Genomic DNA, 26549 nt, shown 5'->3' with positions numbered 1-26549 from the left:
CTGCCTTGGCCTCCCAGAGTATTGTTGTGTGCCACCGTACCCAGCCAAGGTGGTTGTTAAGAAGATAAAAACTTTTTTTTTTTCCTGAGACAAAATCTTGCTTTGTTACCTAGGCTGGAGTGCAGCAAGGTGATCTCAGCCTCTCAAGTTCAAGCAATTCTCCTGCTTCAGCTTTCTGAGTAGCTGAGATTACAGGTGCCTGCCACCAGGCCTGACTAATTTTTATATTTTTAGTACAGACTCGGTTTCACCATGTTGGTTAGACTGGTCTCAAACCCCTGACCTCAGGCAGTCCACCTGCCTCAGCCTCCCCAAGTGCTGGGATTCCCGGCATGAGACACTGTGTCTGGCCAAGAAGAAAAAACTTTCTTTTTTTTTGTCCCACCCCGACCCCGATCTTTTTTTTAAGAAAAAACTTTCAAACATTCCCTGTAAATGTTTGCCATGAGGAACTACTTGTAGTTCCCTAATGTGATACATTCTCTCTTTAGACTTCCCATGGATATCCTCCTTTTCCTAGAAAGCTCTACCCTTATTCATTGTCTGACTTAATTTTATTGCTTTCCTTTCTTAGCTCACTCTTCACTATTCCAGGGTGTTATCCTGGACCTTCCCTGGCTAGAGTGAGTGTCCCTCTTTACTCCCAATGTTTATCATAGCAATCATCACCTTTTGTTGTAATTATCTATTTACTCATAATCTATATCATTTGACTATAATGTTTTTAAGGGCAGGGATTATATATTTATATTTTCCTCTTTGATGCCTTACATACTGCCTGAAAGCTTGAGACACTGGCATCCACCAGTGTTTGTTTGGTGAATAATAGTGGTTTTCATTGTATAACACAAAACCACTTCTGTAGCCAGTGAGGAAGCATCATAGTCCACTTCTGCAAAAGGAAAATTTGGTCCCTATGCATGGAGAACATATGCTGGAAATTTAACCCTATACCATGGGGGCCTTCACTTGACTCCAGCTGTCTTTGTTTTGGTGCATCTCTCCTTGGAGGTAATCACTCTTTATTGGTACGTGCTACCTCTCCAGTCCCATTTGGTAGGAAAAACAACATCTAAGGGCAATAATTTGGAGTTGGCAGGTTGTGTTATTTCGAATGAAATACAGCTTTAGTCCATTTTGCATTATAGTTCAAGACTGGAAACCAGGAGTTTTATCTGATTTCTAGGGAATGATATTTAAATCACAGTCTATATTTTGATTATTTTGTATTCAGAATAGAGTAGAACTGTTCAAACTGAACTGTTTATTTTTGGGTTTTAGTAGCTTGGCCGAATAAGGTATCTAAAGCATTGTTCCTTCTTTTTTCTTTTTCTTTTTCTTTTTGAGACCGAGTCTTGCTCTGTTGCCCAGACTGGAGTACAATAGGGCAATCTTGGCTCACTGCAACCTCTGCTCCCAGGTTTAAGTGATTCTTCTGCCTCAGCCTCCCAAGTAGCTGGGAGTATAGGTGCACACCACCATGCCCAGCTAATTTTTTTGTATTTTTAATAGAGACAGGGTTTCACCATGTTGGCCAGGCAGGCTGGTGTCAAACTCCTAACTTCAGGTGATCCACCCACCTTGGCCTCCCAGAGTGCTGGGATTACAGGCATGAGCCACTGTGCCTGGCCAGATCGTTCCTTTTGTTTATAATGCAGCCACTAGAAATGAATCCCAAACTGGTACCACTCTCAGGTTTATATCTTTTTGTTGTTGTTTTTGTTGTTGTTGTTTTCTAGAAGTGGATAGATTCATGCATGAAGTTTTGGGATGCATTGAATAATTCAACATTAATTGAGTAACTATTGGCATTATGGGAGCACTTCTTGATTGTTTGAGAATGTCTTCAGCATTGTACAGTGTTTAGCATAAGTGGCACTACCTATGAATGCCAGTAGTATCCCTGTCCCACCCCCATTGTCTTAACCAGAAACACCTCACACATTTATGGAGGCACTGGGAGAGAAGAGTTAGAGGTGGCAGTGATGCCCAGTTTGACAACCACTGATTTTCCTGTTTTAAAAGAAATAGATATTGACTGTATAATGTACAAAGTAGGATTTTTAAATTTTTGTTATCATTCCAGAGACTAAACAGTTTATTGGATTTCTAAATTTGGACCAAGATTTCTGATTTACTTCAAAGAGGTCTGGTATTCTTCAGAAACCAGAGAGTTCTCATTGAAGTATTAATAGTGAAAGAGTAAAAATGGAAAATGCTAGCTGTTAGGTATAAGAGGTGAGAAGAATCAGTGAGGATTCTAAGATGTAATATTCTAGGACAAGTCTAAGGCAATTGATCTCTCTACATGTGAAGTAAGTACTGTGTATAGGACTTATTAGTAATATAAAATTGGGAAGGAAAAAGTTTTTTTAGCATAAATCTTCATAGAATCAAATGCTTTTTTCCTAATTATGATTTGAGTGATAAATGTTGAAATAAGGGGCTTGGTGTATGAATTTTTCCCTCTGAAATAGTTATATAAGAAATATTACATACAGGCTAAGTGCAGTGGCTCATGCCTGTAATCCCAACACTTTGAGAAGCTTGAGGTGGGAAGATCATTTGAGGCCAGGAGTTTGAGATTGGCCTGGGCATAATAAAACCCTGTCTCTTAAAGAAAAGAAATGCTGGCCGGGCACGGTGGCTCTCGCCTGTAATCCTAGCACTTTGGGAGACCGAGGTGGGTGGATCACCTGAGGTAAGAAGTTCAAGACCAGCCTGGCCATCATGGTGAAACCCCATCTTTAAAAAAAAAAAAAAAGAAAAGAAATGTTACATACATACTGTACCTAAAAAATGCCTTCAACGTATTACCCCAAAAAAACCCTAACAACTTTAAACTGACTCCACAGTAAATTGCATGTTATCTTATTTGTATGATTTCACAAACTAGCTAAGGTAGATAGTGTTTTCTTTCTATCTCACATAGTGAATGTTTTGACAGGCTTATCCTTTCAGTCAATCTAGTTCTTTGCTAGTTATCTGTAATAAAATACCTGTTTCACGGATGAGTTACTGCTTTATCTTGTTGACAAAGCTATTTGTTCTTCTGATACCTTCAAGAGTATAGTATTTTTCAGATTACCCTCCCCAGCCCCTTTGCCTCCTAGAATGGACTCAGTTTCTTCAACACATTTAATTCTCAGACTATAAAAATTTGGGGGTTTGGCTGGGTGTGATGGCTCACGCCTGTATTCCTAGCACTTTGAGAGGCCAAAGCGGGTGGATCGCCTGAGGTCAGGAGTTTGAGACCAGAGTGGGCAACATGATGAAACCCTGGCTCTACTGAAAATACAAAAATGGCCAGTCATGGTGGCAGGCACCTGTGATCCCAGCTTCTCAGGAGGCTGAGGCAGGAGAATCACTTAAACCCAGGAGGTGGAGGTTGCAGTGAGCTGAGATTGCCTTACTGTACTCTAGCCTGGGCAACAAGAGCAAGACATCGTCTAAAAAAAAAAAAAAATCAGGGTTTTATAGTTAATTACTGTGGAGGAATCTTGCTCTTCAGATGTCCTTCACTCAGCCTTGTGAGATGCTAAAATCTTACTGATGCTCATTTGAAGGGTTATTAACTTTGGAATACCCAAATAAGAAGCAGCAAATGACTCTTGTATGCTAAATTACTATTGACAGTTTATGTTGAACATGTATGACTACCAGGGAACTGTTTACTTAGAATCATTTCCTATAATGATTGCTATGGAGAAGTGATAAACTCTTCATGATTAACTCTTCATAGACTTGGTATATTTTTCTAGTGTTGTTATATAATTTTCAGCTTATGGTTGTATAAGTTTTTCCATCATGGGAGGAAATAAGACTTTTGAGGTCAGTTAGTAGCTATGTGATCTTAATGTACTGAGCCTCACTCTTTTCAATAGAGTAAGTTTTATGATCCCTTTCAAAATGAACACTCTTAGAGTATGATGACACTAATAGCTCACATATCAGTAGTATGTGTTTTGTGCTAAAACATCTTATGCTGTCCTACCTGATCCCTCTTCTCATTCCGGAGAAAAACAAGCTGGAGATTTCAGCGAATAGCCATGAGATAGTTTTTTTCTGAGCAATCAATAGCTTATAGAAAGTTCTGTAGGACCTAAAATATAAACTTATTTGTTTATTCACTCATTCATTCATTTATTCTTTAAAATAGAGATGCAGTCTTCCCATGTTTCTCAGGCTGGTCTTGAATTCCTGGGCTCAAGTTATACTCCAACCTTGGCCTTCCAAAGTGCTGGGATTACAGGCATGAATCATATAAACACCTTTAGCATGTAACAGAGCATCTCTAAAATTCATTTATATATTTGTTTGTACAAAAAAATTGATCGAATATCTCCTTCGGACTAGTCATTATTATAAGCACAGGAGATACTTTGTTTTTTTTTTTTTGAGACAATCTCCCTCTGTTCCTCAGGCTGAAGGCAGTGGCACGATCTCTGTTCACTGCCACCTCTGCGTCCTGGATTCAAATGATTCTCCTGCCTCAACCTCCCAAGTAGCTGGGATTACAGGCACCAACCACCACACCCAGCTAATTTTTTATTTTTTTAGTAGAGACGGGGTTTCACCATGTTAGCCAGGCTGGTCTCCAACTCCTGACCTCCGGTGATCCGCCTGCCTTGGCCTCCCAAAGTGTTGTGATTACAGGCATGAGCCACCACACCTGGCCAGTAGATACTTTAATAATAAGATTGCCCAAGGCTGGGCGCAGTGGCTCACTCCTCTAACCTCAGCACTTTGGGAGGCTAAGGCAGGCAAATTATGAGGTCAGGAGTTGGAGACCATCCTGGCCAATCGGGTGAAACCCTGTCTGTACTGAAAAAAAAAAAAAAAAAAAATTACCCAGGCCTGGTGGCACGTGCCTGTAGTCCCAGCTACTCAGGAGGCTGAGGCAGGAGAATCTCTTGAACCCGGGAGGCGGAAATTTTAGTGAGCCGAGATTTCGCCACTGACTCTAGCCTGGGTGACAGAGCAAGTCTCTGTCTCAAAAAAAAAAGAAAGAAAAAAATATATATATGTATTTTGCTGACAAGTAATATGGGTATTATCATTGTGCATACCTCCTAGGGTTGATAAAAAGCTTATTTAGTTAATAAACTCTAAAAAACAGGCATATAAAGTGCTTACTAAATAGTAGCTATTATTATTTTGATTTTTTTTTTTTTTTTTTTTTTGAGACAGTTTTGTTCTTGTTCAGGCTGGAGTGCAATGGTGCAATCTTGGCTCACAGCAACCTCTGCCTCCTGGGTGCAAATGATTCTCCTGCCTCGGCTCTCATGTTCCTGGCATTACAGGCACCCATTAGCATGCCAGGCTTATTTTTCTATTTTTAGTAGAGATGGGGTTCTCCATGTTGGTCAGACTGGTCTTGAACTCCTGACCTCAGGTGATCTGCAGCCTCAGCCTCCCACAGTGCTGGGATTACAGGTGTGAGCCACTATGCCCAGCCCTATTTTAATTGCTTTAATAGGGGAGACATAATAAACAAGTAAAGTAGATAAATAATTTCATGCTGTGAACAGTCTTGATCACAGTAAACAGTGTTATGGAGCAAATGATTGGGTGGGGAGGGGTTGCCACTTTAGCAAGGGCAGTCAGAAGAAGCCTCACTAAAGCAGGACCTTTGATCTGAAATACACAGATTGGGAGCTTACTTGAAGAACAATGAACAGCACTCTGTAAAGGCCTAGAATTGGGGAAAAGCATGTTATGTTCAAGAAACAGATGATAAGCTAGTGTGACTGAAGCATAATGAGTGAGAGAGTAAGAGTTATAAGGGGAGATTGAAGGCATAGGCAAAGTCAGGTCAAGTTGTGTAAGCCATGAAGTGGCTCACACTTTTTTGCTCTGTTGTTTGGAGTATAAAATTAGAAATAGCATCCATTTCCTTTAAACTGTTTTAAAGAATGAAGTATGATAGACTTTATTAATATAAGACTGCTTGTAGCACTAAACATTTCTACAAAAAAATTCTGAAGATCTCGAGTGCCTAGGAATTTTATTTTCTTTGATAGTTATAAGTTGTCCTTTTAATGTACATCAAAGAATTTCTGACCAAAGCATTAAAGTGTAGAATGCCTATTTATTGAATTTTCTGTATTTCTTTTTTACTTTAATATATGCCATGAAACTTTTTATGAAAATATTTAAGAAGCATAGATGGACCTGAAAGCAACCAATATTCTATTTGTTAAGGGCCTGCCACATCAGCATCACCCTAACAGAAGCCATGTTGGGCCTACTAGAAGTCATATAACAGGCCTCAATTTGGATAATGGATATAAAATAAGTTGTATATATAGAGTATATATATTTTTCTTTTTTTTCCTTTTGTCTTTTCACGGAAGAAAGTGTTCTGGGTTTTTTAACTGTGGCACATGTTTATTTTCTTAGTCTGTGAATAGAGTTGACAGCAGAAAAGAGAAGCGTTATAAGTAGGATGAGGTCAATAAAATTTTCCAGGCCCAGTGACTTTGGAAATAATACTTGGTAACCTGAATTAAATTCTGATGAGTTTGTAATCCAAGATAATGGTCCTATAGGCAATTTCTATTATCATTAATTTCAAGACCTAGTGAGCCTCAAAAATAGAGATCATTGATGCATGATTTTGTTGGCATAGTTTATTTGGACACTGACTTGATTAGAAGATCTCAAATAATTTAAATGCATGAGGTCAAGGGAAAATTATCAACTTATAGCCAGGATAGCAATTTGTGTATATTTATTTTAATCATCCTTGGTTTTAAAATCTAAAAGACAAAATCTGAGTGTCCCAAATTTTTAAGTCTATTGAGAGGACGTGTTGACATCTGAAGTGGCTTAATGAGGTTTCTTTTCATTGTTTGCTTTTCTTAAGCCTACTTGTGTCTGAACATTTTAGGTCATTTACAGCAAATACACTGACCTGGTTCCAAAGGAGGTTATGAATGCAGATGACCCAGACCTGCAAAGGCCCGATGAAGAAGCTATTAAAGAGGTAACAGGGAATTGATATATTTGATGACTATTTACATCCTGATTAACTTCCAAACTCTCAATGTGATGTTTCCTATTTCAGATAACAGAAAAGACAAGAGTAGCCTTAGAAAAATCTGTATCACAGAAGGTTGCTGCAGCCATGCCAGTTCGGGCAGCTGACAAACTGGCTCCTGCTCAGTATATCCGGTATGAGTCTTGCCAAGAAGACTTAGTTTCATTTTGGACTTGATTCAGCTTGGGGAGTCACTAACCCACTTAGCAACTATTATAATGCATTGTTTTGAATAATGACTTGAAGCCTGTCTACTCTCTTTACAGACAATTGAAAGCAGAATTTTTGTTGTCCACTTTGGTTTTTGTTTGTTTATTTGAGATAAGTACTCTGTTGCCCAGGCTGGAGTGCAGTGACACCCTCACGGCTTACTGCAGCCTGACCTCCTGGGCTCAAGTGCTCCTCCCGCCTTGATGCCACCGTACCTGGCTAATATTTTAATGTTTTGTAGAGACAAGGTCTCACCTTGATGCTCAGGCTGTTCTCGAACTCCTGGACCCAAGCGATCCTCCTGCCTTGTTATCCCAAAGTGCTAAGATTACAGATGTGAGCCACCACACTTGGCCTCTTTTTATGCCTTTTTTTTTTTTGGAGACAGAGTCTTGCTCTGTTACCCTGTTGCCCAGGCTGGAGTACAATAGTGTGATCTTCTTGGCTCACTGCAATCTCTGCCTCCCAAGAGCTTCTTCTGCCTCAGCCTCCCGAGTAGCTAGGATTACAGGTGCCCGCCATCATGCCCAGCTAATTTTTGTATTTTTAGTAGAGATAGTTTCACTGTGTTGGCCAGGCTGATCTCAAACTCCTGACCTCAAATGGTCCACCCTCTTCAGCCTCCCAAAATTCTGGGATTACAGGCGTGAGCCACCATGCCCGCCTATGCTATATTTCTGTTTTTCTTTTTCTTTCTTTTTTTTTGAGACAGAGTCTCTCTCTGTCACCCAAGCTGGAGTGCAGTGGCATGGTCTTGGTTCACTGCAACCTCTGCCTCCTGGGTTCAAGTGATTCTCCTGCCTCAGTCTTCCAAGTGGCTGTGATTGCAGGCATGTACCACCATGCTCAGCTAATTTTTGTATTTTTAGTGGAGACGGTTTTTACCATTTTAGCCAGGCTGGTCTCAAATTCCCGACCTCAGATGATCCGCCCACTTCAGCCTCCCAAAGTACTGGGATTACAGGCATGAGCCAACTGGCCCAGCCCTATGCTATTTTCAAAATATATTTTTTGTTCTTAGAAATTAACAGTCACTTGTAGTATATGACCTAAATCACAATTATTATTTATAGTTTTCCATTTATGGGTAATAGATATCTTTATAATACTTCTAAATTTTGAGGCATTTCACTTGACTGAATATTTGCATAGATAGATGAATCACATACAGATATTAAGGGAAAATTCAGAGCTCGTAGGGCTGCTGTTATTATTATTCTTTTCTCTGTTTTTTAACCTATGATTAATCAAAAACTGCTAACTGTAAGTTGCCTGCTGGGATTATTATGAGTGTTTTTACCCCAGATGCAGGCATACCAAATAGATACTGTTTCCTAAACTGCTTATCTGTGAAACTGAATACTGCATCTTCGATGTTGGAAAATGTATGAGGAGGGGTTATCTGCACACTAATACCACTCAAATTTGTATTTTGTCTGTAACTCATAATTTCTGTTATTTTATCTCTCTTGCTGTCTGCTTTGTCTAAATATTTTGTTAATTTTCTATTAATACTTTGCGAAAGGAATTGAAAATGTTGTAACAGAAGGAAAATGCCTTCCGAAAGCTTGAACTAGTTACACCTTTAGTTTTTATCTGCTTTCTTCAGATACACACCATCTCAGCAAGGAGTGGCTTTCAACTCTGGAGCTAAACAGAGGGTTATTCGGATGGTAGAAATGCAAAAAGATCCAATGGAGCCTCCAAGATTCAAGTAAGTAAAAAGGAGGAGGCTACTAATACACATAAAAACATGGATGAATCTCAAAACAATTATGCTGAGTGAAGGAAGCCAGGCAAAAACAAGTACCTCCAATATGATTTCATTTATGTAAAACTCTAGGAAATGCAAACTAACCTGTAGTGATGAAAGATCAGTGATTGCCTCTGGGGAAGGAGGTAGGGACAAAGAGGAGATGGGAGGGAGGAGAGGAATAGGCAAGGGGCAAGCAGAAACTTCTGGGGATGACAGGTATGTTCACTGTCTTGATTGTGATGATGATTTCACAGGTGCTTATTTGTGTCAAAATCTAATCAAATTGTATACTTTAAATGTGTACAGTTAATTAAATGTCAATTATCTCAATAAAGGTGCTTTTTAAAATGAAAAAAGTTATATTACTCTGCAAAATGACAATAATGTTGGGAGGTAGGGTAACAATGATGACAAAGTTGGCGTATTTTATTCATTGTCATAGTGGAGTGGTAAGTGCGTATCATTATACAGTCTCTGTTTTTGTCTATGTTTGAAACTTTTATGCAAGAAAAAAGGAGGGGAGACTTGATGTGATGACTAAAAGGGAGGAAACTGTATCACTCTCTGGTTGTGTTTTGATTTATACTTCAGGATTAATAAGAAAATTCCCCGGGGACCACCTTCTCCTCCTGCACCTGTCATGCATTCTCCTAGCCGAAAGGTATTCTTTATTATAGTCTAAAATCTTTTTTTCTACTCATGATTATTAATTTTATAGATAATTTCCCTATACCTATACAGGTACATGTCACCACATGACTTGTAGTTTCTTTTTTTATTTTATAAGATGAAGTATCAAGAATGCTTATGAGAATTTATATAACATGTTAGCTATAAGTTTTGTTATTAGTAACCCAAATCCTACTTTTAATGGAATGGATAGGGTCTGCTGTTTCACTTACAAAGATGTTACAGGAAGTGAATATATCGATTCCATTAGTTCTCTAATAATTCGACTTTCAAGATATGTTTTGTTGCTCCAAAGAACAGTTTTTTATCCAAAAGAAGTCACATTGGCTGGGCACAGTGGCTCACGCCTGTAATCCCAGCACTTTGGGAGGCAGAGGCAGGTGGATTATCTGAGGTTGGGAATTCGAGACCAGCCTGACCAACATGGAGAAACCCTGTCTCTACTGAAAAACACACACACACACACACACACACAAATTAGCCAGGTGTGGTGGCATATGCCTGTAATCTCAGCTACTGGGGAGGCTGAGGCAGGAGAATCATTGGAACCCGGGAGACAGAGGTTGCAATGAGCCAGGATCACACCGACGTACTCCAGCCCGGGCAACAAAAATGTAATTGCATCTCAAAAAAAAAAAAAAAAGTCATGGAAAAATACTAGCCACCATTTATAACTGTCAAAAATAATTTCTAGATTATTTTCCATTTTTCACAGTACTTCAAAGTTATTAATAGAATTAATGATACAATAAACTAGTATTAGCAAACAAATGGATTGTTGGCCTTTCACTGTGTATGTGCATATGTCAGTGTATATGGAGCTGTCTTTGACGATAAAGATTATACTTAGATTACTTTGTAGACTATAAATCTAACCCTGTCTCTTCTTTCTCTCTTAACTCAGATGACTGTAAAGGAACAACAAGAGTGGAAGATTCCTCCTTGTATTTCTAACTGGAAAAATGCAAAGGTGAGTAAGTTGTAAAAAACATCCGTCTCTATTAGTACTGTAACCTACTGGAAAACACGAATAAAAGAACTACAGCCTAGGTAACTGTAATTGAAACAACACATGGCTTAACTGAGGATTTTCAAAAAGGAATGCTCAAATTGGTGACTTTTTAAATGTAATAAAAATGTTAGTATGCCAGGCACATGAATACCATGTCAGTTCTTATTTTCGTTTTGTTTTGTTTTGAAACAAAGTCTCATCCTGTCACCAGGCTGGAGTGCAGTGGCACAATCTCGACTCACTGCAACCTCCGCCTCCCAGGTTCAAGTGATTCCCCCGACTCAGCCTCTTGAGTAGTTGGGACTATAGGTGCATGCCACCAAGTGCAGCTAATTTTTTATATTTTAGTAGAGACAGGGTTTCACCATGTTGGCCAGGATGGTATCTATCGATCTCCTGACCTCGTGATATGCCCGCCTCAGCTGCCCAAAGTGCTGGGATTACAGGCGTGAGCCACCACACCTGGCCCCAGTCAGTTCTTTCAGTGAATTGTAGCTAGCAGAAGCACATAGAGAAGAAATAAGTAGAATAAAGTGCCGTATAAATACAAGATGGTATTTAGAAACTCAAATTTATATCTAAAAATTATTTCTAAAAGAAGTGGTGTAAAAGATCATATGACAAAAGAACAGAAGTTTGGTTAAGTGCTTTAATTTTCAACTACTTGGCTCTGTAGTAGTGAATACTTAAGCTATGTATTTCTAATAATTGCCAAAACTTCCAGTAGTGGTTAAGAATCTATCGATTGTGGGATAGATTTTCTAATCACTCTTTCCTCTTCCCTAAATTATAGTTCATGATTTTATTTTTGATGAATGAAGAAGACCACTAAGTTTCTTAAGGGAATTTAGGTACGCATCCTAAAACAAAGAATTTGTTGGCTGGTCTAATTTAATAATATGCAACTGGGTGGTATCTTAAGCTGGTTCTGTAACACTTCATTTTATTATGAGACTGTGGTCTGAAGGACAACATTGAAGAGAATAGTCAGAAATCTGGAAAATAAAGCTTAAGCCTGAAAGTTAACATAGATAATTCAAGCATAGTTCTTGAGTTACTAAGATGCAAAGTTTTATAATGTAGAATTTTAGTTGTCTATCAAACCTTTTTTTTTCCTTTTATTTTTTTTTTATTTTTTTTTTTGAGACAGGGTCTTACTCTGTTGCCTAGGCTGGATGATCATGGCTCACTGCAGCCTCAACCTCCCAGGCTCAGGTGATCCTCCTACCTCAGCCTCCCGAGTAGTTGGGACCACATGTGTGCACCACCATGCCTGGCTACTTTTTTGTATTTTTGGTAGAGACGGGGTTTTTCCATGTTGCCAGGCTGGTCTTGAACTCCTGGACTCAAGCAATCCACCTGCCTTGGCCTCTCAAAGTGTTGGGATTACAGGCTTGAGCCACTGTGCCCAGCCTTTGTTTTTTCTATTTACTAAAACTTCAGGACTCTAAGAATATAACAGATCATTAAGATAGTAGAGCAGATTTAATTTCTATAAATGCTAAGATTATAGTGAATTATTCTGCCTTTATTTGACTGTTATGTTTACTTGAGGAGCAACTATTGAACTGTTTGACAATTACTTCCTTTTATTATAATCCACAATTATTAATACAAGTATTTAGTTTTCCAGAGCTTGGGTTCTGAAATCCTGTTGTCTGAGTTTAAATCCTAGTTCATCCACTTATTAACAGTATGACCTTGGGAATGTTACCAAAGCATCACTGAAATGGACACAATGTCAGAAGCTTTATAGAGTTTTTGTGAGGGTTAAATGAGGCCATAGGTGTGTTTGATCTTCTACATAAAGCACTCATTGATAGCTGCTGTTGTTTTGCATCATTGTGAAGAAAGATATAAGGAAAAAGAACCTCCAATTAAGTGGTTCTCAAAATGTAGGCATATTTAAATTTACTTTTAGCCAGGTTTGGTGGCTCATGCCTGTAATCCCAGCACTTTGGGAGGCCGAGGGTGGATCACCTGAGGTCAGGAGTTCAAAACCACCCTGGCCAACATGGAGAAACCCCGTCTCTACTAAAAATAACAAAAATTAGTCGGGCATGGTGGCGCATGCCTATAGTACCAGCTACTCAGGAGGCTGAGGCAGGAGAATCACTTGAACACAGGAGGCAGAGGTTGCAATGAGCTGAGATCACACCACTGCACTCCAGCCTGGGTGACAGAGCAAGACTTCATCTCAAAAATAAATAAATTAAATTAATTTAACTTTAAGCACTTCTGTGACTGGGTTTTCTGTCTGCTTTCATACTAGGGTTATACAATTCCATTAGACAAACGTCTGGCTGCTGATGGAAGAGGACTACAGACAGTACACATAAATGAAAATTTTGCCAAACTGGCCGAAGCCCTCTACATTGCTGATCGGAAGGTTGGTTGATTATCATTTAATGCTCTTGTTACTTTTAAAATCCATTCTTTATTACCTAAGGTACTGATAATTTAACTATAGTACTGAGCACCTAGAGAGTCTCACCTATGGTACGTGTGTCAGAGATGACAGCTACTAATTGGCAGCTCTGTGTATGCTCCCAGCCTTTGTAGATGTGTACACACACCCCACAGTGGTAATCCAGCTCCCTCACAACATGCCAGAATAATGATTTGCTAGGATGATCCATTTTATGAAGATTGCTAGGTTTCATAATTCTTGATTTCAAATTTTCCTCCATATTACATGTCCCCAAAAAGGGCAGTTGCAGGAAAAGGCAGATAAACATTCTGATGAATTGAATGCTACATAAAATGGCATTCATAGCATTGGCCATCTATTAATATTATATATTGTATTAAATATTATGGAATTAGGCCAGGCACAGTGGCTCATGTGTATAATCCCAGCACTTTGGGAGACCGAGACGGGTGGATTGCTTGAGGTCAGGAGTTAGACCAGCCTGGTCAACGTGGTGAAACTCCACCTCTACTAAAAATACAAAAATTAGCGGGGTGTGGCATGCACCTGTAATCCGAGCTACTTGGAAGGTTAAGGCAGGAGAAGCGCTTGAACCTGACAGGTGGTGATTGCAGTGAGCCAGGATTGCACCACTGCACTCTAGCCTGGGCAACAGAGTAAGACAGTTCATCTCAAAAAAAAAAAATATATATATATATAAATATTATGGAATTGATATGTGATGTTGAAGTTTACACACATCATAGCATGTGTTTAGAACATAGAAAACTATGTTTTCTATATCACAGTGAGTACCCTTATAAAAGTCATCTAGCGGATGTAAGTTAAGATTCTATCTTGAGTTGACTTGCTTAATTTTGAAAATGTAACCAGTCCCTTTTTATTTATTTATTTATTTATTTTTGAGATGGATCTCACTATATTGCCAGGCTGGTCTCAAGCTCTTGAGCCAAAGTGCTGGGATTACAGGAGAGAGCCACTACACTTGGCTTTAATTTTGTTTTTTCGATTGTTTCTGAGAAAGCATTAGTGAACTACTTGACTTACAAGATTAATTGTGGTCACTGTAGTTTCATTCACTAAAATATTCCCAGAGAAAAAAGCTGACCTTGCAGTGTCTTCCAGGCAGGATATCTTTTAATGGAAAAGAATCTTTGTTTTAATTAGCAATAACAAATCTGAATTCTGTATAATTGCTCTTACCAGCCAGATGTTAGGGAGTTGGATGATAGCTATAAATATTTATCCCGTGATAGTGTCCTGTTTAACATATGACTTTACTAACAGGCTCGTGAAGCTGTGGAAATGCGTGCCCAAGTAGAGAGAAAAATGGCTCAAAAAGAAAAGGAAAAACATGAAGAGAAACTTAGAGAAATGGCCCAGAAAGCCAGGGAGAGAAGAGCTGGGATCAAAACTCATGTGGAAAAAGGTATGACATTCTCATTACTGAATTGAATTTACTTGGTGAACAAAATATATCTCATTTTAGAAAATATTTTTTTCCTACTGCATATAAAGTAGGTACATATAAACAAAATTTAGATACTTCAGATATAGTTTAGAAATGGAGAGTAATCTGTGTGTTAGTAAGCTGAAGCAACAGGAGATAAGAGTGTATATTTAAAGGTGGGCCTTCAGTTTGGGACTGTACCAGAAGTTTTTAAACTTCTGAGTAATATACTTTTCAAAATTGCATTATTACTCAAATGATAGGCTTCATTTTTCTCTTATTTTAATCTCAAAACTTAAGAGAAATTAGGTCTCTAATTGAATAACTCAACTCCCTCATATGGTAAAATAATCCAGAGTTTTTCTGTCTTGTAGGCTAATGCATTTCTAATCATTAAATCTTCCAGTATTTTCTCTCTGGCTTTACTTAGTCGTCTACATTGGTGTTTTAATTCAATTGAAGTGGGAAGATGAATCCTAATTGAAATTTTGTAAGGGTGGTTTTTCTTGCATTACTAAATTCTTACCTAGTACATTTATTCATTCTTTTATTTATGTAGTTCATATTGAGCATCTGCTGTGTGCAGGGTTTCCTTTTAGATGTAAGGGGTTTTTGCTAGACAGTGGATGGGGGAATGGGATATAACAGTTAACATTCTAGTGAGTGTAGACAGACAAAAGTTAATCATGTAGTATAGTAAAAGGTAGTAATTGCTGTGGAGGAAAAACAATACAGGGAAGGAGGATATAAAATTGCCAGAAGGTGAGAGTGATCAAAGAGCCCTCACTTCTGACATAGTGCTTTTAGCAGAAATACTTGAAGGAAGTAAGGAAGCAAGCCATGTGAATATCTGGGGGAAGCACATCCCACAAAGAAGGGCCAGCCAGTACAAGGCTCTGAGATGGGGGTATGCCTAGAGTGGCTCAAGGAAGAGCAGACAGGACATTAAGCCTGGATTGTATGAGAAAGAAGGGGAGAAGTAGGAGATATGGTGTCAGAATAGTTAGGGCAGGTGGGAAGAGTAGTGGCCAGATTATGTTTGGCCACTGCTTAACCATTATAAAGATAAACCTTCTACTTCAAGTGAAAAGGGAAGCAATTGCAGCGCTTTGAGTAGAGTGATGTGATCTAACATTGTTTTCCAGCTTTATTGAGGTATAATTGGCAAATAAAAATTGTATAAAGTATACAGCAAGATGTTTTAATATACACTGTGTTCACCAGTGTCCAGCCAGTTAATTTACCAATCACCTCTTATAGTTACTTTTTAAATTTTTTGTTGAGAACATATAAGATCTACTGTCTTATGTTACTGGATGGAAAGTCTCAACTGTTGTCAAAAAAAAAAAAAAAGATCTACTCTCAGCAAATTTCAAATATACAATGCAGTATTTTTAACCATAGTTACCATACAGTATGTTAGATCTCCAGAATTTACTCATCCTGCATAAATCAAACTTTGTACCATATGACCATTTCCCCTAACATTTATTTTTGAAAGACCTCCCTGGCTGCTGTCTTAAAAATACATTACTGTGAAATGGGCATGGGTTAATGCCTTCCAAATAAAACTATAAGAGATATGGTAGCAAGTGGTAGCTAAAACATAGTCAGATATTGGATGTACGTTGGTGGTAGAGTGGACAAAATTTGTTTGTGGATTAGATGGAGATACAAAAAAAAATTAGGAGTTAAGGATGACTCTGCACCTGGCCTTTCCTGCTATTTTATTATGAAAATTTTCAAACATACAGAAAAGCTAAAAGAATTATATAATGAACACCCATATCTCCTACCACTTAGTCTGTGCTTAATTTTTTTTCTTAACAATTAACATTGCTCCCATGAACTTAACAGCTTCACTGCTAAATTCTTCCAGACATTTAAAGAACTAAATACCAGTTGGACTCAAACTATTCCAAAAAATTTAAGAGAAGGGAATGCTCCCAAATTTATTCTACAAAGTCATTAGACAAGTATACAACAAATAAGAAAACCACAGGCTAACATCCTTGATAGTTATAGATGTAAAAATCCTTAACAAAATTCTAACAAACAGAATTCAACAAGACATTAAAAAGTCATTCATCATAATCAACTGAACTGTCCTTCATCCCAAGGATGCAAGGATGATTCAGTATATGCAAATCAGTAAGTGTGATACATCACATTAATAGAACCAAGAATAAGAACCATAGCATCATTTCAGTAGAAACTGAAAAAGCATTTGATAAAATTCAATATCCCTTCATGATGAAAACAGTCAACAAAGTGGGCTTAGAAGAAACATCCCTAAAAATATTTAAGGCCACATATGACAGACCCACAGCTGACATTATACTGAATGGAGAAAAATTGAAAGTCTTTACTCTGAGATCTGGAACAAGGCAAGGGTGCCCACTTTCACTACTATAATTCCACATAGGACTGGAAGCCTTGACAGAGGAACATAGGCAAGAGAAAGAAATAAAGAAATCCAGATTGGAAAGGAAGGCCAGGTGTGGTGGCTCACACCTGTAATCCCAGCACTTTGGGAGGCTGAGGCAGGTGGATCAGTTGAGGTCAGGAGTTCAAGACCAGCCTGGCCAACAGGGTGAAACCCCATTTCTACTAAAACTACAAAAATTAGCTGGGTATGGTGGGGCTCACCTATAATCCCAGCTACTTAGGACGCTAAAGCACAAGAATTGCTTAAGCCCGGGAGGCAGAGGTTACAGTGAGCAGCAAGACTGCGCTACTGCACTCCAGCATGGGCAACAAAGCAAGACTCCATCTAAAAAATCAAAACAAGGAAGACATTAAATTATATTTCATCAGAGACAGTATGATCCTATATTTAGAAAAACCTAATGACGCCAACCAAAAAACAAAACTGATAAATGAATTCAGTAACATTACAAGATACAAAACCAACATACAAAAATTTATAGCATTTCTATATACAAATAGCATACTCAAGCTGAAAAACAAAAAGGCAGTCCCATTTATAATAGCTACAAAAAACTACCTAGGAATAAACTTTTTTATTTTATTTATTTTATTTTTTTTTGAGACAGTCTCATTCTGTTGCCCAGGCTGGAGTGCAGTGGCGCAGTCTTGCCTCACTGCAACATCTGCTTCCTGGGCTCAAGTGATTCTCATGTCTCAGCCTCCCGAGTAGCTGAGACAACAGGCACGCGCCACCATCCCTGGCTAATTTTTTTTATTTTTAGTAGAGATGGGGTTTCACTGCATTGGCCAGGCTGGTCTCGGACGTCAGGTGATCACCCACCTTGGCCTCCCAGAGCGCTGGGATTATAGGCACAAGCTACCATCCCCGGCCTCATAAGAATAAATCACAGAAATGAAAGATCTTCACAAAGAAAACAATAAAAGACTGATGAAAGTAATTGAAGAGGAGGCTGGGCATGGTGGCTCACACCTGTCATCTCAACACTTTGGGAGGTCAAGGGTTCAAGACTAGGACTAGCCTAGGCAACATAGAACATATATCCTATCTCTCTTTTTTTTTTTTTTTTTGTTCTAAGTACGACACAATAGCACCCTATCTCTTTTTTTAAAAAAATAAAATTAGAAAAAAAGACATTGAAGAAACTTTCCATAGTAAATGGAAAGATAGCCCATGCTCATGAATTGGAAAAATTAGTATTGTTAAAATGTTCATACTACCCAAAGCTAGCTATAGACGCAGTGCAATCCCTATCAAAATACCAATGACATTCTTCACAGAAATAGAAAAACAATACTAAACTTTGTATGGGACCTCAAGAGACCCCAAATAACCAAAGCAATCCTGAATAAAAAGGGCAAAACTGGAGGCATCACACTGCCTGGCTTCAAAATAGACTACAAAGCTGTAGTAACCAAAGCAGCATGGTACTGCCATAAAAACAGACACGTAGACCAGTGGAACACAATAGAGAACCCATAAATAAATGTGTTGGTTGTACATGCATGGAATTTTTGTTTGTTTGGAGACAGGGTCTCACTTTGTCATCCAGCCTGGAGTGCAGTGGTGTAATCTTAGCTCACTGCAACCTCTGCCTCCCAGGCTCAAGCTGTCCTCCCGCCTCTGCCTCCCAAGTGACTGGGACTAAGGCATGCACCACCATGCCTGGCTAATTTTTGTATTATTTGTAGAGATGGGGTTTTGCCATTTCACCCAGGTTGGTCTTGAACTCCTGGCCTCAGTGATCCATCCGCCTCGGCCTCCCAAGGTGCATTACAGACATGAAACCCACCATGCCCAGCCCATGCATGGATTTTTAACAATGATGCCCAAAGCATACATTGGGGAAAGGATAGTCTCTTCAGTAAATAATGCTGTGAAAACTGAATATTCACATGCAAAAGGATGAAAATAGACCCCTATTTCTTATCACATACAAGAATCACATTAAAATGAATTAAAGACTTAAACATAAGGCCTGAACTATGAAACTACTAGATGAAGACATTGGGACATGCTTCAGAACATTGGTCTGGGCAAAGATTTTTTGGGTAAAATCACAGAAGCACAGACAGCAAAAGCAAAAATGACATATGGGATTGTGTCAAGCTAAAAGGCTTCCACAGCAAACAGTCAACAGAATGAAGAGGCCACCTACAGAATGGGAGAAAATGGTTGCAAACTATCCATTTAAGAAAGAAGTAATAACCAGAATGTACAAGAACTCAAATCAATAGCAAAGAAACCAGATAATCTGATTTTAAAATGGGCAAATAATCTAAATAGTCTCAAAAGAAGACATACTTATGGCCAACAGGTATATGAAAAAATGTTCAGCATCACTAATCATCAGGGAAATTCAAATCAAAACCATGGTGAGGAGATATTACGTCAACCCAGTTAAAAATGGCTATCATCAAAAAGGCAGTATCAGATGCTGTCAGGGATACAGAAGGGGGAACACTAGTACATTGTTGGTAAGAATCTAACGTAGTACAGTCACTATGGAAAACAGTATGGCAGTTCTTCAAAAAACTGAAAATAGAGATACCACATGATCCAGCAGTTCATTGCTGGTTATATATCCAAAAGGAAATCAGTATATCAGAGGGATATCTGTACTCCCATATTTATTGCAGCATTCTTTACAATATCTAAGATATGGAATCAAATTATGTGTTTAGTAGATGAATGGATAAAGAAAATGTGGTCCGTATATACAATGGGATATTACTCAGCCATAAAAAAGAATGAAATCATGTAATTTGAAACCATATGGATGGTACTGAAGGTTATTAAGTGAATAAGACAGGCACAGAAATACAGATACTGAATCTTCTCAGTTGTATGTGGAAGCTAAAAAAGTTGGTCTCAAGGAAGTAGAGAGTAGAATGGTGGTTACCAGTGGTTGGGAAGGATGCTGGGGATGGGAAATGAAGAGAGATTTGTTGATGGTAGAAAGAGTAAGTTCTGATGTTCCTAGCACAGTGGGGTGAATAGTTAATGATTGTTTATTGTATTACAAAATAGTTAGAAGATTTAGAATGTTCCCAACACAAAGAAATGATAAATGTTTGAGGCGATGGATATCCTAATTACCAATCTGATTGTTACCTATTTTATGCATGGATCAAATATCATATATGCCCCATAAATATGTATAATTATTATATCAATAAAAGTTAATTTTAAAAGGAATTAACATTGCTAGGTTTGCTTTATCACATATTTGCCCATCTTTATATCTATCCATCTCTAGAATTCACATTCAAAAATTAAATACTGTTTTTTAGACTTAAATTAATTGCATGTAAGGTTTAAAAGGCTGAATGTAACTACAAAGAAATTTGGAATTTTCTCTCTAAGGTTAAAGAATATTCTTTCGTTCAAAATATTGGCTGGGCATGGTGGATCACTTGAGGTCAGGAGTTCAAGACCAGCCTGGCCAACATGGTGAAACCTCATCTCTACTAAAAATAAAATATTGACCCAACATGGTGGTGCGTGCCTGTAGTCCCAGCTACTTGGAAGGCTGAGGCAGGAGAATCACTTGAACCTGGGAGGCGGAGGTTGCAGTGAGCTGAGCTCACACCACTGCACTCCAGCCTGAGGAACAGAGCAAGACTTTGTCTCAAAAAAACCAAACAGGCCTGGCATGGTGGCTCAGGCCTGTAAATCATTTTGGGAGGCTGAGGTAGGCAGGTCATCTGAGGTCAGGAGTTCGAGACCAGCATGACCAACATGACGAAACCCCATCTCTACTAAAAATACAAAATTAGCCGGGCATGGAGGCACATGCCTGTAATCCCAGCTACTCGGGAGGCTGAGGCAGGAGAATCACATGAACCCGGGAGGCAGAGATTGTAGTGAGCCGAGAACACACCATTGTACTCCAGCCTGGGCAACAAGAGCCAAATTCCGTCTCAAACAAACAAACAAAATATTAATGGGGCTGGGTGCAGTGGCTCACATCTGTAACTCCAGTACTTTGGGAGACATAGGTGGAAAGATCACAAGAGCCCAGAGTTTGAGACCAGCCTTGACAATGTAGTGGGACTGCATCTTTACAACAAAATTTAAAAGTCAGGCATGGTGGCACACACCTGTGGTCCCAGGTACTTGGGAGGATGAGGCAGGAGGATCACTTGAATCTAGGAGGTTGAGGCTGCAATGAGCCATGTTCATGCTATTGCACTCCAGCCTGGGTGACAGAATGAGACCCTGCCTTTTTTAAAAATACATATATATACATACATACACATATGCACGTATATAGTAGATATTATAGTGAAGTACTTTTCAACTGTTCAAACAGAGGATGGGGAGGCACGTGAGAGGGATGAAATCCGGCATGACAGGCGAAAAGAGAGACAGCATGACCGGAATCTTTCCAGGGCAGCTCCTGATAAGAGGTAGGTGTTAAGATATGTACCAGTCATGAAGAGTGACCCTTTTCTACCTTTCAGAGCCGAATTTTATAAAGTCTACTAAGATCAGTTTTGCTTCTCTCCCTTTCTTCTTTAATATGATAACTTAATAAATTAGCACTTAATTTTTGTAACTACTTTGTCTTAGCTCTAGTTTACTGTCTCTGAAAGTAATCTTTTCTTCCATTACCTTAAGTCCGTTAGAATTGGTAATGATGGGAATATAGAAAAGGGAATTGAGATCAGGTTTGTGAAAAGGAAGTAGTAGTAAATTTGGACTGTTTAGTTGGTTCTTTTCCTACCGTAAATGGTGAGACATGGATTATATGCCTCTTCCTTTAGACAGGAAATAAGCTGTCATGCTTTTATTGAGATCATTTTACATGCATAGTACTGCATCTAGTACAATTGAGAAGAGCAGTTTTGAGAGAAGAAGTAAAAATCAGCTCATTCTTAGGAGTAGTTTAACTTACAGTTCAGAAAGACAGCTAGTCATAAAACAATTTGAGAAAATCTGCAAAGCACTTTTAGTAAGTATAAACGTACAGAACAAACTAAATACATATATAAGGGCATGGTGTAAAGTAGGGAGGCTGAGGACTAAAAGTTCTGAAAAGTAGAGAAAATAACTGCGCTACAAAGGTGAAATTCTGAGTGAGGGTTAAAGGCAAATATAAAATATTTTCTTCCCAAATGAACAGTTTTTTATGCTCCAATCATCCTATGAGGTACTACGTTTTTCAAGTTATATTTTAAACAAGAAAAAGAGGTTGGGCGTGGTGGCTCATACCTGTAATCCCAGCATTTTGGGAGGCCAAGGCAGGTGGATCACTTGAGGTCAGGAGTTCGAGACCAGCCTGGCCAACGTGGTGAAACCCTGTCTCTACCAAAAATACAACAATTAGCCGGGTATGGTGGCAGGTGCCTGTAGTCAGCTGCTTGGGAGGCTGAAATAGAAAAATCACTTGAACCCTGGAGGTGGAGGTGTCAGTGAGCCAAGATCATGCCACTGCATTTCAGCCTGGGTGACAGAGCAAGACTGTCTCAAAAATTAAAATTAAAATTAAATAAACGTGAAAAGGATTTCTGCTGGTATTTATTGGAATATTTCATCTCCCTGGATAAATAATGTCATGGAGAAGCAGAGACTCTTACTCTTGAGTTTAGAGTTGAGGATAAAGTACATGTAGTAGAAGGAGAAGCAAGTGTGAAAGTATTTAATTAATTCCTAAGTTAAAAATTTATAGTAGCTGGGCATGGTGGCTCACGCCTGTAATCCCAACTCTTTGGGAGGCTGAGGCAGGTGGATCACCCGAGGTCAGGAGTTCAAGACCAGCCTGACCAATATGGTAAAAACCTGTCTTTATAAAAAAATTTTAAAAATAAAAATTACAGTAGTTCTGTAGATAAATTGGGCCCTCAAAACCAGTAAAGTGGCTATCAGAATTGATAACATAGAAAAGCTGTAAAATTGTAACTGAATAAAAATAAAATCGCCTATAGAAATCATTTTGTGACCTGAATTTTTAGTAAAATAAGATATGACAGTTACCATGGTTTCATTGCGATGTAAATTGCATACATAATAAAACAGCCAGGAAACCAAATTAATCTGAATGTCAAAAATCATACTAACCGATTCAGTCATTGACATGTTTTCCTCAGAATTCTAGTGGGATAAAATTACTAAATGTGGTTAGATAAAAGAGCTGATTCTAGCTTATTTAAAATGATTCCTGTGCTGTATCTAATTTGTATCTACTTCCCCAACCCCCAAACCATCATATAATGATAGTAAATGTAGACCATAGCAATTTTATACCTCAGCATTGTATCTCATATTGTAAGGTGATTGCTTATATTAAAGAATTCCATGTCAACAAGTCTGTTAGATGTTCTTTTGAGCTAACAGGACGTCCTAATTGTAAAACTCTCCCTCTAATCTGAAATGCTTTATAAGGGCTGCCAGCTTGATTATGTATTATCAAGGAATATATGTTCACAAGACACAAATGTGACATATTCATGTCCTTTGCTTCTGAGATTGGTTGTATTTCAATTGAACATATTCACCTTGTCTGTAGAGTTTTCAGTTACTGATGGCGTGTTTCAAAATAGGTCAAAACTTCAGAGAAATGAAAATCGGGATATCAGTGAGGTCATTGCTCTCGGTGTTCCCAATCCTCGGACTTCCAATGAAGTTCAGTACGACCAAAGGCTCTTCAACCAATCCAAGGTACAAGTTTAAGAACAGGATATTGTGTGTGTTGATGTGAATATCCTCAGGGAAATGAAAATTAACATACTTTTATGTGTGGATGTAAATGCCAGCATAACAAAAAAAATGGAAGTTGTATGTTGAAACTTGAGACAAGAAGATGAAACAGTTGATTTTAACTTTTGCGGGGGGCGGGATTCTTGTGTTGTGTGATATTAACTTTTTTTTTTTTTTTAATTCCCCCCACCCAAAGATTTTAACTTCTTATAGTGGGTTGAGATTTGAGACACTAGGAGAAGAAAGAAATTAGCGATTAAAAACTTGGTGTTGTGGTATGTCAATCTTTTGTTTCTAAAATAGAGCCAGGGAGGCCAGGCATGGTGGCTCATGCCTGTAATCTCAACACGTTGGGAGGCAAAGGTGGCAGATCACCTTAGGTCAGGAGTTCAAGACCAGCCTGGTCAATATGGTGAAACCCTGTCTCTACTAAAAATATGAAAATTAGCCAAGTGTGGTGGTGTACGCCTATAATCCCAGCTACTTGGGAGGTTGAGACACAAGAATTGCTTGAACTGGGGAGTTGGAGGTTGCAGTGAGCCAAGATTGTGCCATTGCACTCCAGCCTGGGTGACTGAGTGAGACTCTATCTCAAAAAAATAAAATAGAGCCAGTGTCCTACAGAAGTGCCTCCTGGGTTTTTTGTTGTTGATCTTGGATTTTTTTTTTTTTATGCCATAGAAGTATGTCAACTTGGGAATCTTTTATAAATGAAACTATAAAACTGGATTAAAGTACTAGGCTGGCTGTCAGGGAATCTGATTTCTAGTGCCAACTGCCATTAGCTAGTTAGGACATTTTAAGCCTGGGAAGACACACAAGCATGCGTGCGCACACACACACCAGGTAAGAATACAGAAGTCCAAGTTCTACTGGGAAATAGAGTGGAAAACTTAATAATTGGAGATTTTAAGTAAGCTCTTCTAAGTGACAATTATTAGGTACAGTTTATATTGTTGGTACTGTTCTAAGTCTTTTGTTATTCTCAATTCTTATAAAAATCCTATAAAATCATACCATTATCTCTCATGTTATAGATGAGGAAATTGAAACACAGGTTTAGCTTGTGACTGATGGAACTACAATTCAAACTAGGTATCTCTTGATTTCAAAGCTTTTTTAACTACTATACAATGGCAACTTAACAGCTGAGAAAAGGGATCTAGGGGTGAAATTTCACGTAAGTAAATATTTTGAAGATAATCACCTATTAGAAGCTTAAGCTTAAAACATTTAAAAATTGTGATGAAAATCTTCTGGCTGGGCACTGTGGCTCACACCTGTAACCGTAGCACTTTGTGAGGCCTAGGCGGGCAGATTGCTTGAGCCTAGTTCAAGACCAGCCCTGGCAATATGGCAAAGCCCTGTCTACAAAAAATTATCTGGGTATGGTGGCAACATCTATACTCCCAGCTACTTGGGAGGCTGAGGTGGAAGAACACCTGAGCACAAGGAGGTCACAGCTCTGGTGACCTATAATCCTATCACTCAAACCACTGCACTCCAGCCTGGGCAACAGGGAGTGCCTGTCTGGAAAAAAAAAAGATGTGTTTCTTGGTGACTTAAGCTTTTCTTGGAGAGCCATATATTGTCTTATGCTGTAGTAACAATGTTCTCAGGTGGTTAAGGGATATAACATGTTTCACAGTTCTTTCATCTTCTTGCTACCATGTCTATACAGATTGAAACTGTCAAGTACCTGCTTATCTTCTTTTTTTGAGACAAAGTTTTACTCTGTTGCTTAGGCTGGAGTACTGTGACTTGATCTCAGCTTATTGCAACTTCCACCTCACGAGTTCAAAGGATTGAACTGCCTCAGCCTCCCAAGTAGCTGGAATTACAGAAGCATGCCACTATGCGTGGCTAATTTTTTTATTTTCAGTAGAGAAGGGATTTCACCATGTTAGCAAGGCTGGTTTTGAACTCCTAACCTCAGGTGATCCACTTGCCTCGGCCTCCCAAAGTGCTGGGATTATAGGCATGAGCCACCGAGTTGGCCAATATCCTATTTTAATGACTACTTAAGGTAGTTAAATTTAATGAATTACCCTTATTTTATCTACGCCTCTAGCTAAGACCAGTTGGCCAGCGAGGTGGCTTATACCTGTAATCCTAGCACTTTGGGAGACCAAGGCAGGCGGACAACCTGAGGTCAGAAATTCAAGATGAGCCTGGCCAACATGGTGAAACCCTGGCCCTAATAAAATGTACTAAAAAATATAAAATTTAGCTGGGTGTGGTGGCGTGTGCCTCTAATCCCAGCTACCTGGGAGGCTGAGGTGGGATAATCACTGGAATTGGGAGTGAGCTGAGATTGCACCACTGTACTCCAGCCTGGGTAACAGAGCGAAACTCTGTCTGAAGAAAAAAAAAAAAAAAAAAAGAATCCAAAGTTGTTAGGAACAAAAGTTTGTGCTATAGCAGTTTTTTAATGAAGACCTTTTTTTAAATTGGCAGTTCAGATTTTTGAAAGCGTGAGCTACAAACTAGCAAGGGTTTACTCTAAGCATGTTATCGGATTCAGCTTTTAATAAACATTGTTTACATTTTTATTTAATGTCATCCATTTTTCCACAGGGTATGGACAGTGGATTTGCAGGAGGAGAAGATGAAATTTATAATGTTTATGATCAAGCCTGGAGAGGTGGTAAAGATATGGCCCAGAGTATTTATAGGCCCAGTAAAAATCTGGACAAGGACATGTATGGTGATGACCTAGAAGCCAGAATAAAGACCAACAGGTACCACGCCATACAACTCAATTTCACTGTTTACACTGGTGAAAACAAAGTAGTTCATAGTCTTTT

General features: G+C 38.7%; 1 protein-coding gene across 1 annotated transcript in view; it reads left to right on the top strand.

Moving 5' to 3' along the window:
* The window catches only part of SNW1 (SNW domain containing 1), a 40661-nt gene that overhangs the window by 13402 nt on the left and 710 nt on the right, over positions 1–26549 (top strand). Inside the window, exons 4-13 of the mRNA XM_002754162.6 lie at positions 6893–6988; positions 7070–7176; positions 8862–8966; positions 9600–9669; positions 10603–10668; positions 12983–13099; positions 14429–14570; positions 21356–21452; positions 23586–23703; positions 26320–26483. Of these exons, the coding sequence (XP_002754208.1) occupies positions 6893–6988; positions 7070–7176; positions 8862–8966; positions 9600–9669; positions 10603–10668; positions 12983–13099; positions 14429–14570; positions 21356–21452; positions 23586–23703; positions 26320–26483 (1082 nt within the window). The remainder of the gene's footprint in view (positions 1–6892; positions 6989–7069; positions 7177–8861; positions 8967–9599; positions 9670–10602; positions 10669–12982; positions 13100–14428; positions 14571–21355; positions 21453–23585; positions 23704–26319; positions 26484–26549) is intronic.

This window comes from Callithrix jacchus, chromosome 8 (assembly GCF_049354715.1).
Source record: "Callithrix jacchus isolate 240 chromosome 8, calJac240_pri, whole genome shotgun sequence".
NCBI classification, from domain to species: Eukaryota; Metazoa; Chordata; class Mammalia; order Primates; family Cebidae; genus Callithrix; species Callithrix jacchus.
Note: the sequence above shows the minus strand (reverse complement) of the source record. Positions and strands in the feature narration are given on the sequence as shown.